This window comes from Strix aluco, chromosome 21 (genome assembly GCF_031877795.1).
Source record: "Strix aluco isolate bStrAlu1 chromosome 21, bStrAlu1.hap1, whole genome shotgun sequence".
NCBI classification, from domain to species: domain Eukaryota; kingdom Metazoa; phylum Chordata; class Aves; order Strigiformes; family Strigidae; genus Strix; species Strix aluco.
In genome coordinates, this window is record NC_133951.1 from 8,414,232 (window position 1) to 8,432,079 (window position 17,848).

At 61.9% G+C, this 17,848-nt stretch overlaps 1 protein-coding gene across 1 annotated transcript; it reads right to left on the reverse strand.

Moving 5' to 3' along the window:
- Positions 1 to 722: 722 nt before the first annotated feature.
- On the reverse strand, positions 723 to 16,464 carry GRIN2C (glutamate ionotropic receptor NMDA type subunit 2C). Its single transcript, XM_074847509.1, is given in 17 exon segments — positions 723 to 2,472; positions 2,874 to 3,106; positions 3,662 to 3,849; positions 4,400 to 4,560; positions 4,767 to 4,996; positions 5,083 to 5,208; positions 6,509 to 6,662; positions 7,056 to 7,224; positions 7,351 to 7,562; positions 8,144 to 8,258; positions 8,822 to 9,417; positions 11,130 to 11,553; positions 15,695 to 16,023; positions 16,025 to 16,096; positions 16,099 to 16,206; positions 16,208 to 16,410; positions 16,413 to 16,464. Coding segments are annotated over 17 exon segments (4,788 nt in total). The 3' UTR covers positions 723 to 1,056.
- Between the last annotated feature and the right edge of the window lie 1,384 nt (positions 16,465 to 17,848).

Consider the following 17,848-nt stretch of genomic DNA (forward strand, 5'->3'; position numbering starts at 1 on the left):
ATGTTCATCCAGGGAGGTGCTGCTGAACCAGCCAGGAGTGGTTAACATCTCCCTGCATAATCCCAGCACTACCCCAGGATGGGGCTGATAACACCCAGCAAAGCGGTGGCCACTGTCCTGGGCCCTGGTGGCCTTGGCTCCCGCTCCCCAAAAACCCTCTCCCCTGCCCAGTGCTGCCTGTAACTCACGGCCACCCCTGCCCACGCCCCTGCCAGCCCAACAGGGAAAGGGCTGTGTTAGACATGTACATCAAGAGAAGAATTAAACCCAGCTCATCTATCGCACCTGATTTATGGCTCCATCAGCCCTGAGAAGGTGGGAGGAATTTTTTCCCTTTCTCACTCCCCCGCGGCACACCTTCCCGGGGCTGCCGTGCCACACTCCCTGCTGGTTTGCAGCCATGGGAGCATCCCTCACTGCCCCGAGCTCACCGCCATCCCTGTTCAGCACCCCATAATCCAAGCGGGGTGCAGTAACTGTGGCTTCAGTGCTCGGCTCCAGCCTCAGCACAGGCTGATGGCTCCTAAGTAATTATCCCTCAGCGCAGTTTAATGAGTTCCCATTTTCCTTTGCTTGGCTGCCGCCGAGCCTGTGCTGGGGTTCAGCAGTAAAGGGCTGTGAGCAGGGAGGGGGTGCACGGGAGCACAAGCAGCCCCCTGACAGCAGGTAAAGCCAAGGGCAGCCCCGGGCTCATCACCGGAGGATGGAAGAAGGGTCCCCAGTCAGTTGAAAATGTCTCTTTAATGACCTGGACATGGTGTTTCGAGTCCCTTGAATGAAACTAAAACGTGATGGCAACATGGCAGCAATGAGTTTGGCATCCCCGATGCCAGCCCTGCCTGCGGGGAGAGCCCAATCCAGCACCCACCAGCCCCCACCAGGCTCCTCCGACCCCGCCCTGAGCACACGGGACCTGCCGAGGTGCTTGGAGCATCCCGCTGCCGGCAGTGCAGGACCCCGGGAGGCTGGAGCCCGGCCAGGAGCTGCTGGCCAGCCCATGGGGAGACCTGGGCCAAGGGCAGGCAGAGGGGTGCAGACACCCCCCCGTCCCCCCTGTCACACCTCCGACTCCAGGCTGGAGACCCGCCGCCAAGACCCGCCGGCGCAGGGACTCGTCACCTCATGGGCCACCGGAGGGTCCTTCCTCTCCATCCCCACCACCCGCATCAAGGCCGGCTCCCCGCGCCTCCCACAGTCTCTGCAGCCAATATGCCAGCGCCCAGCCCCCCTGCCACAGCCCACCGGCACCCCAGGGTGCTCCCGAGGTGGCAGGGACCCCTGTGACAGGTGCCCCAGGTGGAGGGGTAGGTTGGTGTAGGAGTTCATGCAGGCGTACGGCATGCACGCCGGCACGGTGGCGGTGGCACGGAGGTGTTGCCGGCAAGCCTCGCGGTAGGACGGCAGCCTGGCCACGGGCGAGCGTGGTGCCAGCCGGCCAGTGGGCTGGGGGCAGCGGGGACCGCAGCTGTAGCCAGCCTCAGCTTCGGGGAAGAGGTCGGGCACATCGGTGCGGGCAGGTGGGTGGGCAGCACCGCAGCGCTGCAGCCCCCCAGGACGCCGCTTCTCACCCCGCTCCCCGAGAGCCTTGGCCGAGCTCGCCCGCCAGCTCGGCTTCTCCCGCTCCATCACCGCAGCCTCGGGCCAGGCTGGCTCGCCCCTGGCTCTACAAGTCCTGGTGGCTTTGGGGAAGGCTCCGCGAGAGCAGGATGGAGGCAGGAAGGGGCTGCCCGCCTCCCGCCTCTTCTCCGCCGCCGAGAGCAGCCGGGGCAGCGTCCCCGAGCCCCTGTGTCCCCCGTCCCCCTGGAGCAGGGGGGTGTTTTGCAGCCGGTCCCCCCGCCCCGCCGGCCGCTTGTGCTCCCTGTAGATGTCCGGTGGCGGGAGGTCCCTGGGGGATGTGGGGGGCGGAAGGGGAGCCCCAACATGATTCCCTACCAGCACCTGCTCCCCAAAATCCCTCCCCAGGGAGGTCTTCACCAGGAGGTGGGGGAAACCTGGGAGGGCTTCATCCCCCACACAACCACCCCGAAACTTCAGGGGGTGGAGGAGGCGGGGGACATGCTCGTTCGCCCCTCTCCACTTTTCCTCCCCAGGCAGCCGGGAGTCCACGGGGATGGGCTGGGGCAGCGGTAGCCCCAGAGGAGCACCCTTGGGAGCGTAGGCTCTCCCCAGCTTCTCAGGGGGGGCCAGGCCAGAGGAGGGGGCCCGGTGGGCACCGGTGCTGTTCTGTACCACGAGCTGGGGTGTCCTCAGGGAGAAGGTGGTCTGGAGGCGCTCGCTGTGGCTGCTCCAGTCCTCGATGGTGCGGGTGGCCTGTTCCAGCGAGCCGCCCACACTGGCCGTTGTCACCATCTCCTTGGCCGCCTGCAGCATCTTCAGCACGTTGGCCTGGGCCGAGCTGGCAGTGACATCGGGTGTGGGTGCCCGCCCGGGGCTCGCCAGGGTCTGCACCCCGCTGAAGCAGCTGTAGATGCCCTGCGAAGAGAAATGGGGGGGTCCCGCACCATCAGCAGGATCACTGGGGTCCTGCACCCATGAACTTGCCCTGCCGAGCTGAGATGATGCTGCTGAGGCTGGGATGACTTGACGGCACCGATGTCCCCTCCCCAGCATCCCCAGCACTGCCAGCGTGGGTGACACCATCCTCCATCACCTCTTTCCCCAGAGGTGTTAATATAGATGCAGGGGCATTCCCAGGGCTGAGCCCATTCTCCAAAACCTGGCTTTTCTCCCCAACCATGTGTTCACATCAGTATGAACCTCTCCAGTCCTTCCCGTGCAGATCAAAGGGACAATGCTCACCAGGCTGTGCCCATCCCCCTGACACTCTGGGAGGACATTTGGGTCCCTCAAGAGTCCCTGGCAGCATCACTCACCCTGCTGATGGCCAGGAGGAAGTCAAGCTTGTGGGACTTGGGGACAGAGTGACGCAGCTTCCAGTAGACGAGGTGCTCCCAGGCGAAGACCAGCAGGCTCAGCCCCATGGCCACCAGCAGCATGTAGAAAACCCCAGCCATGTTGTCGATGTCCAGTTTGCTGCTCATCACCTCGTTCTTCTCATTCTGGCAGATCCCTGACAGCCAAACTGTCTCCAGCTTCTGGGTCTCACCTGAGGCCAAACATGCACAGTGGTGGGGCGGGGTAAAAATGCCCCCCGTGGGCATCACCTCCCCGAGAACAGCCCCTGCCCATCCCCACCCCACCATGGCTGGAGGAGAAAGCCACCCCAAAGCTTCTGGAGCTTTTACCACCTTGCCGCTGCCCTTGGCCTGAGCATCCCACCAGTCCCTTGTCCTTCTCCAGGGCCCTCTCCTGTCTCTGTCCCCCACCCACATGCCAGCCAGCCGTGCTCACTGTCCCCCTCCCAGGCTTCTCCTCCCGACCCTCATATTTTGTGCATGGCCACCTCCAGGATTTTACAGCCTGTAGGAAGAGGAGGAACTGCAGAAGGAATGACCCTCCAGCGCCCAGCTGGAGAGATGCTGCTGGATTTAATGTCCCCTGAAAGGAGCTGGTGGAGAAGCCCCTCAGTGACATCCTGCAAGGGGCCATGGAGGCTGCACCGGGTCTGGGGACCAAAGCCCTGGTCCCTGAGTTAATTTGCAGGGCAGGGGTGGGGTGAGGATGGGGACAGGGCTAACAAGAAGCTCGTACGAGCACCCACCATCTCCCAGGAACTGGAGCAGGGCCAGGTCGATGGCCCGCTTCCAACGCGAGTCCTTCTGCAGGGCGATGCCGTAGCCTGTGGTGGCAAACACCTTCCCACTGCCAATGGTCACCAGCTTGCAGCCCTCATCCTTGCCTGCCATGTAGTTGAGCACCGCTGCATCGTAGATGAAGGCATCCAGCTTCCTGCCCCACCAACGGGAGGGAGGGTGAGGGCAAGGCTGGTAGCCCTTTTTGAGGGGGCTGTACCTCTTTTGGAGGAGCTCTACCCCTTTTGGATAGCTATAGCCCATCTGGAGGGGGTTGTGTCCTCTTTGGCAGTCTCTGCCTTGTCTTGGAGAGCTATAACCCCACTTGGCGGGGAAGTACTCAACCTGGGGAGACTCTATCCCATTTGGGGGAGCCATACCCCATTTAGGGGGGAGTGCATCCCTTTTGGGGGGAGCTGTATGAAGCTGTACCCCATCTGCAGGAGGTGGTACCCTGTTTGAGAGGGCCCATACCACATGCAGGGAACCTGGTCAGAGTCACACCCCATCTGGGAGAGCTGTACCCAGCCTGGGGAGCCCATATCTCATTTGAGGGGGGGATGTACCCCAGTTGGGGAAGCCCTACCCCATCTGGGAGGCACTGTACCCCATCCCAGGGAGCTGTAGTTCATTTGAGGGTCCTGTATTCCATTTGGAGGAGCTGTACCCCAGCTCTGGGAGCTGTACCCCATTTGGGGGAGCCGTACCCCATTTTGAGGCTGGTGAGGGCGTCCTCCACGGAGCGCTGGTTGTACTTCACCATGTGAGTGTGCATGTCAGGGTAGTTGCTGCGGATGTTCCTCTCGGTGCTGCCATTGGGGACGGTGCCGAAGCGGAAGGGGGGGTACTGCTCCTGTGGCTTCTGAAACTGCAATGGGGAGCCCCAGGGAGTGGCATCACGTGGCATCCATGTCCCCTGACATGTCCTCTGACATGTCCCCCCTCGTCACAGCCAGCCCTCTATCCACCCACCCATGCCCAGCCAGCTGGCAGTGATGTGCAGCTCTCCCAAGTTCTCCCCACCCAAAAAACCTTATTATTTTTTAGGAAGCCCAATGCAATCGTCAGCCCCACCTTCCTGTCGCTCAGCCCCGACACGGTGTCGATGTACTGCTCCTGGATCATGAAGGCGGCTAGGTTGGCGGTGTAGCTGGCGAGGAAGATGACGGCGAAGAAGGCCCAGATGAGCACCATGATCTTGCTGGTGGTGCCCTTGGGGTTCTCAATGGGCACCGAGTTGTTAAAGACCAGAGCCCACAGCAGCCACACCGACTTGCCGATGGTGAAGGAGGGACCTCCCGGCCCTGCAGGGACAGGGGACAGAGGGGACAGCTGTTAGCCAGCTGGGGACGTGTCCCCCCCCGCCCAGCTCCCACCTCCCCCAACTCACTCTTGCCACTGGTGAGGTTCTGGTTGTAGCCAACGGGGCTGAAATACTCAAACACGAAGACAGTGACGGCCACCACGGTGAGGCACATCACAAACATCATGACCCACACGGCTGGGCTGTAAGGCTCTGCAAGGCAAGTGGGACTCTATCAGCCCCCCCCCGGATACCCCATGTCCCCCTGGGGACTCCCAAGAGACCTCCCCTATGGGACAGAACTCATCCTCGTGAATAGTGCCCCTCCTCAGAGAGGAGACGGGGGCTGGCAGCACCGCGGATGAGCAGATCCACGGGGAATCAGGAGGGAAGGAGGCTGCTGCGAGACAGGGGGATGCAGCCACGCTTCCCTGCCTAAACAAAATCAGGCTTTTATCAACGGGGAGATGCTAATGAGATGCTGCCCATCTCCAGGGTCATCGGCAGGAGAGTTTCCCATGGGATCACGCGTTGTCCCCTGTGATGGCTCTGGCCATGGGACCATGCCTGCACCGGCTGTGGGACCCCTCAGCCCCCCTCAGCCCCTGGGAGAGCTCCCCAGGAGCTGGGAGTGGGCAGCGAGCCCTTGCCTGCCTGGAATGAGCTGGGATGGGGAGGTGGGAGCGGTGGGGATGCATCTGAGCCCTCAATGTGCGGCCGCCGAGGTCCATTTGTCAGCGCGTCCTTCGCTGTCAGGGAGGAGAGGCCTCCCCTGATGGGGATGCGGCTCATTAGCGCATGAGGCGGGAGGCACAGGGACCACGGACCAGGCTGGTGAAGGTGACCCCTGCTTTGGGGGGGTGGGCAGAGGGGGCCCTATGGTATGGAGGGGACAGGAGGGGGAAGATGTGCCCAGGCTGGCTGTGTCCCACACCGCATGGCACCCCTGGCCCCCGCGCCCACCCGCATCCTCCCCGCATGGGAGCCTGGCTCCAGCCGAGCCGGGACGCTGTCTTTGTGCCCTTGCCGAGAGCCTCAAGCCCTGCCTGAGCGCTCAGGCTGAATTTCCTGACGACCTTGGCCAGTCTCCTCCCCTTCCTAGGCTACAGCTATGCTTTTTTAAAACTCATTAAATAAAACTTTTAGCACTGGCGGTTTCCTACACCCGGCTTAACCACGGGCTCTGGTGGTGGTGGCAGAGAAGGGGTCCCCAGAGCAGAGCTCAGAGTTGGCAAATCCCCACCTTGCCTCCCCCCGCATCCCCGTTCTCCCTCCTCCACACAAGTAATGAAGAGGAGGAAACACCCGATCCCAGCCTCTGTCTCTGTAATAAAAGGATTATTCAGGCGAGGGGAGGAGGAAGCCCCAAAGCCAGCAGCACAATCTCCTTCCCTTATGACTTAGGCTTTTTTTTTCTGGAAAGTTATTAAAACTGAACAATATTTCTAATTTGCATTTGTCACCAGCATGGGATGAACTGACAGACAGACGGATGGAGAGACACACAGCTCACCCAGGAAGGCAGACGGGGAGACAGTGCCGTTGCTCCTGGCCACCATGACGCTGATGCCCGTCTCCACGAAGGGCACGGAGAAGTCCACAATCTCAGAGCGCTCCTCGTTGATGGTGAGGGAGCCGATGGCCATGTCCGCGCGCTTGTAGTACACCTGGGGAAGGGGCAGATGGTCTCGGGATGGGCAGATGGACAGGCAGAGGGACCCAGGCCACCTTCCCCAGGCATTTCTTCATCTCCAGCATTTCCTCATCTCCAGCATTTCCAACCCTAACAGTTGTCTTTTTTTTTAAATAAATATTAGCTTCTTAAATGACCAGTGACACAAACACAACCAGCTGTGGGGCTGTAAATGTTCAGCTGACTCCCTCCCCTTTCTCCACAAAGCCTTGCCCATAAGCTCATGCCAAGCTGTCCCCTGCCCAGAGTCCCACCACAGACATCCTGACCCCATCTCCGTCAGGAAAGCCCCAGCTCAGGGCATGGCCCGGGCGAGTAGTGCCCCGGGGAGGGCCGAAGGTGGGGTCCGAGCCATGCCCACCCCTACCTCACCAATCATGCCGTTCCAGACCCCACGGACAATCTTGCCGTGTTTGCCGTTGGTCACGAGGTAGAGGTCATAGGAGAACTTCACCACCTTGGCCAGCTTCTTCAGGATGTCAATGCAGAAGCCCTTGCAGCACAGCTTGGTGTAGGGATCTGCGAGGCCATCACCACTGAAACCACACCGGGAAAAACGGGTTGGAGCAACCAAAGATGCTCTGAGCACCCTGGTGCCTCCTGGACACCATGTGTCCGGGGAGAGGTGGCCAAAATTGCCGAGCTCCATCCTCGCTGCTCACCTCTGGGAGGAGTTGGTTTGCTTGCGACAGGGCACGGTGTTGCGCACGCAGACCCCGGTGCTGGGGTCCGTGTTCTCCACAATGACAAAGGGTCTCTCCTCCAGTGTGGCCACCGTCAGGTGGCGGTTATCGGCCACAGGCTGCAGGAAGGAGCCGTAGCGGGGCCACACCGGGTACTTCATGTGGATGATGCCTTTCTCCCACTTGCCCACCTGCCCCCAAGGGAGAACGCACTGTCACCCCAGTGAGGGGCTCTGGGGGTCACATGGGGTCCTGTGTCCACCCTCCCCACACCTTTGGGGCTTGATTCTCCAGGAGCATTGTTACGCTGAAGCTCAGCCATGGCGAGAGCCATCTCAGCATCCCTTTCCCCATGCACCCACCGCCCACAGGGCAAGGTGTTTTCTCCTGGGCTCCAAACACCAGGCTTGGGTAATCACAGACCTCTCCAAACTTCACCCAAAATACTTTTAAACTAGAAAAAAAACCCTCTGTGCAGTTGTTTCAGGTCTAGATGTTTGGCTGCTGTTCTCCAGAGGTGGGCAGCTGCATTTTTGCCTCTTTTGGAAATTTTCAGCCAAACTGCAGGGAAAAACTCCCAGTTCTTGGCAAGATCTTTGGTGCCTGGCATTGCTGCAAAGCCCCACCATGCCACCATGGGTACTTTTGGTACCAGCCATGGGTTTTGCATGGGACAACCTGCCTTAGGGTGGAACCCCAGTCAAGCCCCAGACTCACCCTTCCCAGCCACCCCCCCTCGGTGTGCCCATCCCAGGGGGTCCGCGGCTCCTACCATCTCCCAGAGCCGGTGCTGGTTGAGCGAGATCACCACCATGGTGGGCCTAACCAGGTAGCCACCTTCATTGAAGGAGAAGTCCCTGTGCTCCCACGTCACATTGAGGAGGTGCCTGGTGGGACACAGCACCCGTAAGCCCCGGGCTGTACAGCCCAGCCTTGTACAGCTCTGCTCTCCCTCCTCCTCCTCCCCCTGCTCCTTGTCCTCCTCGTCCTCCTCCTTCCCCTCCAGCTCCAGCTGTCTGTCACGGGTCCCATGGAGAGACGTGGGGCTTAGAGCTGGGAACCAGGTTTAGCACCTCCACAAGGGGCAGTGGGGAGCTGGAGAAAGCGCTGCCAGCAAGGAGGCACCTAGGATGGACCACTGCAGGGTTGAGGATGCACAGACAGCTACAGCAGCCCCGAGGTACCATGTCTGCGCTGCAAAGCAGAGCTGTGAACCCCCTCTGAGACCCCCGTGGGTCCTGGGTCACAGAGAAGCATGGGAAAAGGCAAGGGCTGCTCTGGGGGGATGTTCCAGGAGAAACCCAGCCAAGAGGCATGGACCACCAGCTGCAGCTCACAGCGAGCATCATCCCCTTTGCCTGCCAGCTCCATCCTCCTCCTCCCCTGACCCTTCGCTGTTTCCCCATCCCCCCCCATTTCACACCCATCCCAGTGGGTCCCCAAGTCTCACCGGTAGAAGCTGGTGTTGGCGGTGGTGGCTCCAGTGGGGGCCTGGCAGTCCCGTCCCACCTCCGGGAGGTAGCCGTGGGCCTGGAAGAAGCTGGCCGCCCCCATGGCAATGATGGCCACCCCATCCCGCACCTTCTGCCGCAGGCTCAACTTCCAGCTCTCCGTCACCACGCTGATGAGGCCGACGGGGAAGGAGGCAGGTGGCACCTCCATGTTGCCCACTGCCAGGCTGGGCACGATCCAGACGTAGCCCGGCCCCACGAGGCCAGCTTGCTCCGCCATGGTGAAGAGGTACTCAGCCTCCTCTCGTGAACAGTAGACGATGAGGACCTGTGCATCGATCTGCCGCAAAAGCCGCTGCATCCTGGAGCTGCTTTGCTCCTGGCTCATCTCAAAGGTGAGCACCTCCTGCAGCTCCCAGCCAAAGTAGCTGGCGTCAGTGAAGGAGCGGATGACATCCAGGAAGATGTTGTAGCCCGGGTAGAGGCTGGTGATGACGGCAAAGGAGCCCCAGTCGTATTCCTCCAGCACCTTGAAGAGCACCTGGATTTGCTGCTCGATGGAGACACCCAACTGCAGAAAAGCTGAGCCGGGCTCCTGCAGGAGGAGAAGGGGTCAGGGACTGCTCCAGCACCATGGTCTGGGGCTGTTGTACCCCTGCAAACCACCTTGAATTTGCCATCATGAAGGGTTCAAGGGAGCCATGAACTGATGTGGTCCATGGGCTGAAGACACCCAAAAAGGGACTGATCCACCGGTGGTCTCCAAGGAACCTCATCCCATGCAAATGGTCAAGCCCTGCAGCCTCTCCTCTGTTTCTCAGCTTGTTGATCAAAAATTCATCCACCCTCCGAAGGAGACGAACAATTTCTCCTTAAACCAGGAGAGGAAGGGGGCAAGGGCTCTGCTAGGAGCATAAATGCCATCCCAGCTCCAACTCGCTACCTGCTGCCGGAGCCCGTACGGCTCCTTCCCTCCCGCCCCACCTCCCTGGCCATCTGGCCTCTCATTAGCAAACCTTAATTGATCTGATTCTGTCTTAAATGATTCAGTGACTGGCATTTGCAGAAGGTCGCGTGCAGGCAGCAGGGTTTTTCCACCCAGGGCCCCTCCACCTCCAGAGAAGTAGTTTTTCCAATGAGGCTAGTGGTCTGGCCTGAGGGGTGAACCCCAGGGAGTCCCAGACAGGGAGCAGGAGCTGCCGGGGACCTTGGACCCATGGGAGGCAGAGGAGGAGGTTGAGCCTTCAGACAGGTCCCTCCACTGCCCCTGAAATACCCAACCCCGGGAGAAAGTTGCAGAAAAACACCCAAACTACAGCAAAGCCATTGCTATTTTTTGGTTGCTTGGGGCTCCATCTGACCCCTCTGCACCCACCTCAGCCCCTTGCACCCACTTGAGCCCACTGCACCCACTGCCACCCACCCACTGTGAGCAGCAGCTCAGGGTGGTCTGGGAGCACTGGTCAGTGCAGGCAGGGCTGCTGAGGTGCCATCCAGGGAGTTTAGACCCCAAAACCTCTGGGCAAGCAGAGCATGAAAGCAGTGCCCCAAGGTGCGGCAGGGTTTCCATCCCAGGGCTGCTGCTGTGGGAAGGTGCCAGCACCAGGACACCCCCGGCGCCCAGGCTGGGCAGGGTGAGACGAGCAGCCAGGAGGAGATAATCCAAATCTCCTCCCTGGGAGCCTTGCCGCAGCTCATCGCCGCCCACCCAGCACCCTCCAGCCTGGCTCCAGCTCTCCCAGCCACCAGTGCTTCCCGACAGGCAGGTGACAGTGACAGCGACAGTGACAGTGACAGTGTGATGCCAGCAAGGAGCAAGAGAGGCCAAAAATCCTGTTTTGGCCTGTGGTGCACCTGAGATCGCTGTCACAGCTGAGCGAGGCTTCTCTACGCTGCCTGCTCGGCCATTTCAGGGCTGGATCTGGCCCTGGCAGGGCGGGGAGGGAGGAAGATGGGGACGTGCCAATCCTGCTGCTGCTGCCCTGCCAGCCCCGACACCACGACCCCGGCACCCCATGGTGGGCACAGCCTGGAGGGGACGGGAAGCAGGACACCAGGGAAGGTCCCTCCACAGGGCACTGAAGTCCTCTTCCATGTCCCATCAACAGGGACCCTCCTTGAAGTCCCCTCCATGTCCCACTGCTCTGGTCAGCCACGCTGCTGCAGCCACTGCGGATTCCTGCCCATGAGCCCCCACGCGGCAGCTCAGCAGCTCCTCTGCCCTCCAGCATTTCATATCCCATGTCTACTCCTCTCTAGTAATCTCTCATTTCTCCCACCCTCCCTGGAAATAAGTGAGTGCCTCACCTTTGGGGTCAGGACCACGGCAGACCCCCCGCTGATGCTGATGACAGGGACCTGGGTCTGGGAGGAGATGAAGTCAAGGATCTGGGCCACGGCCTCCGTGCCAACGTTGTCCTCGAAGACGATACCGTGGATCTTGTGGCTGGCGAGGATGTTGCAGATCTGGGTGAGGAGGGTGCTGGGGTTGGTGTTGTTGACGATGACGGTGATGGGGTGGATCTCCAGGGGCATGTCCAGGAAGCTCTGGGGACTCAGGCGGGAGCGGATGTGCAGGGGGTAGGATGTGCCCCCAAACACCACAGCCACGTTGACCACTGGCTCCTCGGGGCCCGGCAGCAGCAGGTCCGTGAAGGCAGCCGAGCAGCCCAGCACCATCGACAGTAGCAGAGCGTGCACCGGCGCTCTGCCCATGTCCACCACCACGTCCCTGCCAGGATGGGACACAGCCCCTCGTATCCAGCTGCCTGCCAAGACCCCCGGCCCTGCTCGCCCCAGCCCTCCCCACCACCCTGGGCAGCACCAGAGTGGCTTGACCCCGGGGAGAGAGGGGGACCCTTGTCCTTTGGAGGCTGGACATGGTGGAGGGATGGCCACAGGGTCATACCCACCACCCACCATACACCCCAGTGCCATGTCCCTTGTCCCCAGTACCATCAACCACTAACCTTTGCTAGCCAGTTCCCCCTTCCCACCACCACCCCATCCCCATCCCACCACCACATTCTCTCCCAGTCCCATTGCCCTCCCACCCCTACCCCTTCTCCAAAAGCCACCACTGCTACAATGCTCCTTGTCGCCCCTTTGGCCAGGGACATGGACAGCAGCGAGAGGTGACAGGAGGATCTGGCATCTCCCTGGTGCCTCTCTCCACAGCTGACAACCACCTTCAATACTTAAAGGCTTTGCCCTTGACGGAGGGTTCAGCTCTGCAACCCCCATGTTGAGATTTTGCAAACCACATGGTCACCGGAGCAGCGGGTCCCCTGCCTGTCCCCTGCCCATCACCCTGCCCCAGCCCCCTCACTGCCGCTTCCCATATCCCAGCCAAAGTGCCCTCCTGGGCCCTATTCTCCCAGTTTCCCCCCTGGACACCACCCTTCAGCTTTCCCCCTTCTCACCTTTACCCGTGGTGCATGTTCCCTGCTGGCACTGCCCACCTGGCTGGGCCACCCACCGCACTGCGTCTCTGCCAGCTGCACCCCAAAGCCAGGCTCTGGGCAGGGTGTTTGGGCACATCCCCTGTGCCAGGTCCCCAATTCCCCACTGACTGCGCATGCCCAGCCCACAGTGACAGTCCCTGAGGGAGGGCACGCGTCCCTGCTCATGGTGATGAACCCCCGTGCTGGCGCTCACCCCCTCCTTAGAGCCCACCAGCAAAACCAACCTGTGGCAAGACCTATGGCCAGGGGCATCTGAGACCCTCTGAGCCCCGTTGTCCCCAGGGCCATTGCCCCAGTGCCACGCTGGGCAGCAGGGAGGGGGACAGGCAGCCCTCCGCGGTGGCACCAGCCACGTGCCAGCGTCGCTCCATGCAGCAAAATGCCAGCTGGTGCTTGGAAATGTCACTTGCAATTAAAAGCTGCTGTTGCTTAACATGTCCTCGGCACAGCCAAAGGAGCCCCTCAGTGAGTCCTGGATGGTTTTGGGGTCTGGGCTGCTCGGGGGACCCGCAACCCAGCACCCCTCCATGCCGCAGTGATGGACAGCCCCTCAGCACACTGCGAAAGAACTGCCAGCGTGTTGGACTGAAAACGCAGGAAATAAACCCAACGACTGCCTGAGCACCCTGCAAGAGCTGTATGGTGTGGATTTGAGCACCAGGGTTGTCCCCTCTGGAGAGACAGGGGACATGAGCTCCATGTACCCCTCCTGCACCCCGTGGGTACCGGGAGAGCTTGGGCAACTGGCCGGGCACCGATGCTCACCAGGCAGCATCTCTCTTGGCCAGATTGGTTTTGGCATGGGATCATCCACTTCCAGCACCCACCAGCACCCAGAGGGGTCCACCCTGCCCGGCTGCATCCCCCCCCACTGCCCCACATTGCAGCCGGCTGAGCCGCAGGAGCCACGACGCCACACCGATGGCCACAGCCAGGGCCCCTTGGCTGGAGAGGGCGGCAGGTGAGTCATGCCATGCTGGCAGCATCCCACGCTCCGGCATGGCCAGCCCAGCGGCGGGGCGGCCCGCGCCGCCCTCTCCTCACTGTGAATTCCCGAGTATTTTTAGTCCCGTGATAAATAATTCATTGGGAATCCGGCATCAGCTACCCGAGCAGAGAGGAAGGGGAGCAACACGCCACCCAAAACAAACAGAGCCACTCTCCCAGCAGCTCTGCCCGTCTGAGCCCTCCTCAAGGACGTTTAAATATACTCTGGGTCCTCATGGTGACTGATCAGATTTGCTCGTGCCAGCCCTGACGCCTCACCCATCCCAGGCCCTTAGCCTCCTCTTCCTCAGCCCAGCTCTTCCCCGTGCTCGGGAGCCTCTTCTAGCACCCAGTAATCCAAGCACAGGCCAGCAAACCCCTCCCGTGATGACAAAAACTGCCGCCGAAGGCGTTTCTCTGCTCCCAGCTTCAACTGGAAGCACGTTTGAGCAAACTGGTTTCCCACTGGACTGAGCCGCAGGTGGGAAGCATCCCCATCCCTCACAGCCGGGGCGCGATGGCAGTGGCAGAGGGGAGGTGGGCACGGGCACACCACAGCGTTCAGCCATTGCCGAGACAACCAGGGGGATGGATTTCCAGCCTTCCCAGGAATCCGGTGCCACCGGCCGCAGCCAAGCTGCTCTCCACAGCCCTTGGCGGCTGCGGAGGAGGATGGAGGGGTTTAGGGCCAGCGAGCCCGGGGCTGGCAGGGGCTCCATGCGCAGGTTGGAGCCAGGGCTGCTCCAAAATGGCCGGATTCAGGATGCAAAGAGCAGTCAGCTCCTCCAGCCCAGCCGACTGTGCGCTTCAAGCCTGTTTTTTCCAGGAGCGAGCTAGAAGGGTGCAGGAAAATGTGGGGTTTTTTGGGGGGATGAGGGTGGGGAAAGCAAATTGCAGGAATGTGGTGAAGGCAGAAGAGGAACCGAGCCTGTCCCTGCGCTACCACCAGAGCAAGGGCTGCTCTTGGGCTCAGCACAACACGGCAAAGCCCCCATGGACTTCAAAAAACCCCACATTTTTCAACCTTTTGTAGCAAGCACTGCGGAATTTCTCCTTTGGGAAAAGGCTTTCCCAAAAGGGAGGTTTTTCCAGCCAGGCAAAGGGCAGGTGGCCAGCCTGGAGCAGGAGGAAGGTGGCCCCAGCCGGGAGCCTGGGCAGGGTGATGCCACCTCCCAGCAGCCTCCCCAGGGACCAAAGGATGTCCCCAGACCTGCTCAGTGGCTTTCGCACTTGGTTTTTGTTGCTTTGGGGTGGTTTTGAGCAGGTTAACCCCTTTGCTGGGCACAGCTTCACCTGATACACCAAACACTCACAGAAACCTCCTGCCAAAGGTATCAAGCAAGCCCTTACCTCCCACCGCCCCCTGAAATGTCATTTTAATGCAACAGGGAAAGTTTGCTCCTAATTTTCAAGCTCCTTTTTGCCCTCCCTCCACCCCTCCCTTCCCTGCTCCGAGAGGGAGAGAGCTCATGCAGATATTTTGACCTCAGGAAAGGGAGAAATAAAATCCCCAAATGCAAAATATCACTCAAGAAAGACAAACCTTATCCCCCAAAAAAAAGCTTCCGAGCCCAAACCCACAGGGAAGGCACAGCCTGTGCCAGGGAAGGGGGAACCGCTGCCGATGGATGGGAAGGACAGAGCGAACCCAAACCTGGCGGGAGCCGTGCAGGGAGGATGGGGGACACCAGGGAGGGCACGGGGTTGTGCCAGGGCTTGTCATTGCCCGGATAAGGGACACCCCTGTGGAGCAAGGAGACCTCGACGGAGCCCCCCAAAAGGAGGGAGAGCAGAAAAACCTCCCCCCATGCAGTGGGGGATGACTCGGGAGGGAGAAGCGCTGACAGCCCCCGGCAAGCACCGTCTCCTTTCAACCTTCATCTGCCACCACCCAGCAGCACCCTCCTCTTCCTCAGCACCCTCCTCTTCCTCACCCGCGCCTCCGACAGCAACAGTTGCGGGCCGGGGGCTGCGGGCCAGGGCGATGGCCCCGCACACGCACACACCGAAACACAGCTTAAAACGGTCGAATATGGATTAACCAAAAATAAACGCCAAGTGTCCTGCCTGCCGCTGGGTTACGCAAGGTGGCGGGGGGGGGGGGGGGGGGGGGGACGACACAGGGCTGGTGGCACCCAGGGAGGTCTGCTCTCTTTTTCCTGCCTCCCACCCCCCCCCCAAAAAAACCCTAGCACAGCACCCAGCAGGAAGGTTCCTTCCCATCCCCTGCCCGGGACGGGGAGCGGGAGCTCTCGGGGATGGGGATGCGGGGGGATGCTGAGGCAGAGGGAAATGGCCAGGGCAACCCCCCCTCCCCCAATAAAACCCCCCACCCCATCCCTAAAAGTTACTGGCGGCGGTGCCGGGGCGGCGACAGAGCCCGTCGGGGCCCCGGTTGCCCGCAGCCCGCCCGGTACTTACGGGACCGCCGCTGCTCGGTGCCTACATGCCCCGCGGCTCCGGCGGGGCTGCGCGTCCCACCGGGGGCTCGGCTCTCCCCAGCCCTCTCCTCCTCCGGGGCAGCCCCCGGGGGCAGGATCGGCCCCCGCCGCGGCTGGCGGGGGGGTCCAGCGGCCGCCGTCGGTCCCGGCTCGTCCTTGGAGGCGGCGGCGGCGGCTCTGCAGCGGCGGCTGGAGGCAGGGACGGGAGCGGAGGAAGGAGGGAGCGGAGCGGGTGTGCACGGGGGGGGGCCCGGTGGCAGCAGGTGTCTCGGTGGCCGCCGGGCCCCGGCAGCCATCTCCGCCCCCCCCCCCCCCCCCGCCCCGCACCGGGACCGGAGGGGCTGCCCGGGCGGGACGGCCGGGAGGAGCCGGCGGCGGCGGGGAGGGCTGCGGGGCTGGAGGCGCGGGGGGAGGCACGGGGGCGGTGGAAGGACAGGACGTGTGTCCTCCCGCCTCGCCGCAACTTCGCGGCTGGCCGCCAGCCCCGGGAGGGGAGGGGAGGGGAGGGGAAGGGAGGCGGGGGGGGGGAGGTGGTGACGGGCAGCCCTCCCCTGCCCGCCTCCCCTTGCACCCGGGGCCGACCCCAGCGCTGCGGAGGGCAGGGGGCAAGACCCCCACCACCTCCTTCGCCCCCCTCCTCCTTCCCCAGGAGCGAAAACCCACCGAAAAATGACACAGCCCTTACAACAACCCCCCGCCCCCCAACCCCAGAAGAGCCGGAGGGGTGCAAACCGCTGCGCTCGGACTCATCCCCACCCCCAAATACCTTCCAGCCCTTTGCTAACTGAACTGGTGGGGACTGGCCAGCTGTCCACCCCTGGTGCCTCCCAGCCAGAGCAGGGCAGCCCCAGGGTCCCCACTGGTCATGGGGAGGGGGGGTGACACAGAGCAAAGCCCCCGCAGGCAGCAGCATCCTCCAGCTGTCGTCAGGGCCAGTATTAAAGCATCAGCTGATCCCGCAGCACTGGTTTAGAGCAAGCCAGACTTGGAGGGGAGAGGGGGGAGATACAGCAAAGAAAGGGGGGAGTCAGGCAGGGGCCCTGCTGGGATCCCCTTGCCCCTGGCTGGGTCCCCCCCCAAAACCAGCCTGTGCTCTGCAGCAGCCAGGCTGTGGGCAGAGGGGCCACGGCTCCTGGCAGGGCCTGGCAGGGGCTAGAGCCCAATTCAGGCTCTGTCATGGGGAGTAGCTGCTCCAAAACCTCCCCGTGGCCACCAAAACACCGGGCATCACCCCAAGACCATCTGTCCCTCTCTGCCGGTGCGGGGTGCCAGCGGTGCCCGTGCCCAGGCGCTGCCCTCCTGCCTTCTCCAGGTGCAGACGCCCGGCTCGGGGACACGGCCACCCGAGCGCGAGTTATTTAGGGCTGTCAGGTGGCTGCCACCCAACCTGGCATCACAGCCACCTGCAACAGCATCCCTGGGGCTGCTGGGGCCTGGAAAGGTCTTTTCCAGAGAGGTGTCAACCTGCCTAAAAACCTGCTGCCTGCAGTTGGCCACGAGCTGCCTGGTGCAGGGCCTCCCCGCACTGTCCCCTGTCCCTGAGGCAGCCCAGCCACCCGCTGCCCGGGTGCTGTGGATGCCCTTGGGGCACCTTGGCATTGCAAGAGATGCCAAAAAATGAAGGAAAGGGAAAAATGCATTTTGGGCTTCATTTAATCCTTGTAAAAGCAGCACCCGCTCTCTCTGCAGGAGAGCTCGGCCAAATCTCCGAGGCTGCTGCAGTGTGGCAGCTTGTGGTGATGGGGCACACAGGACCTGGCATCCCTCTCTCGGCTGCCTGCTGGCCACATCCTGCTCCTCCAGCATCAGGCAACCCCAGCTGCCCACTGCTGCCTGATTCTGGCAGCTCTGCCTCTCTCTTGCCCAAGGAGAGGAGATTTAAGGGTTAGCAACAGGTCCTTTCCCAGGACAACAAAAGGGTGGCTCTTGGGTTTAACATTTAACCCCTTTCATCGCCTTCATGGTTGGGTGTGACTGGACCTGGGGGACCAGCTCACTGGGGATCTGGTCCCTTGGGGCTGGCACAGCAACTCTGAGCCACTCTTGTGCCCTTAGTGCCCTCCCCAGGAGCTCAGGGTCCTCATTTACCTCTCTCGGGACTGGCTGCTCCCCGGGCTGGATCCCTCAGAGGGTT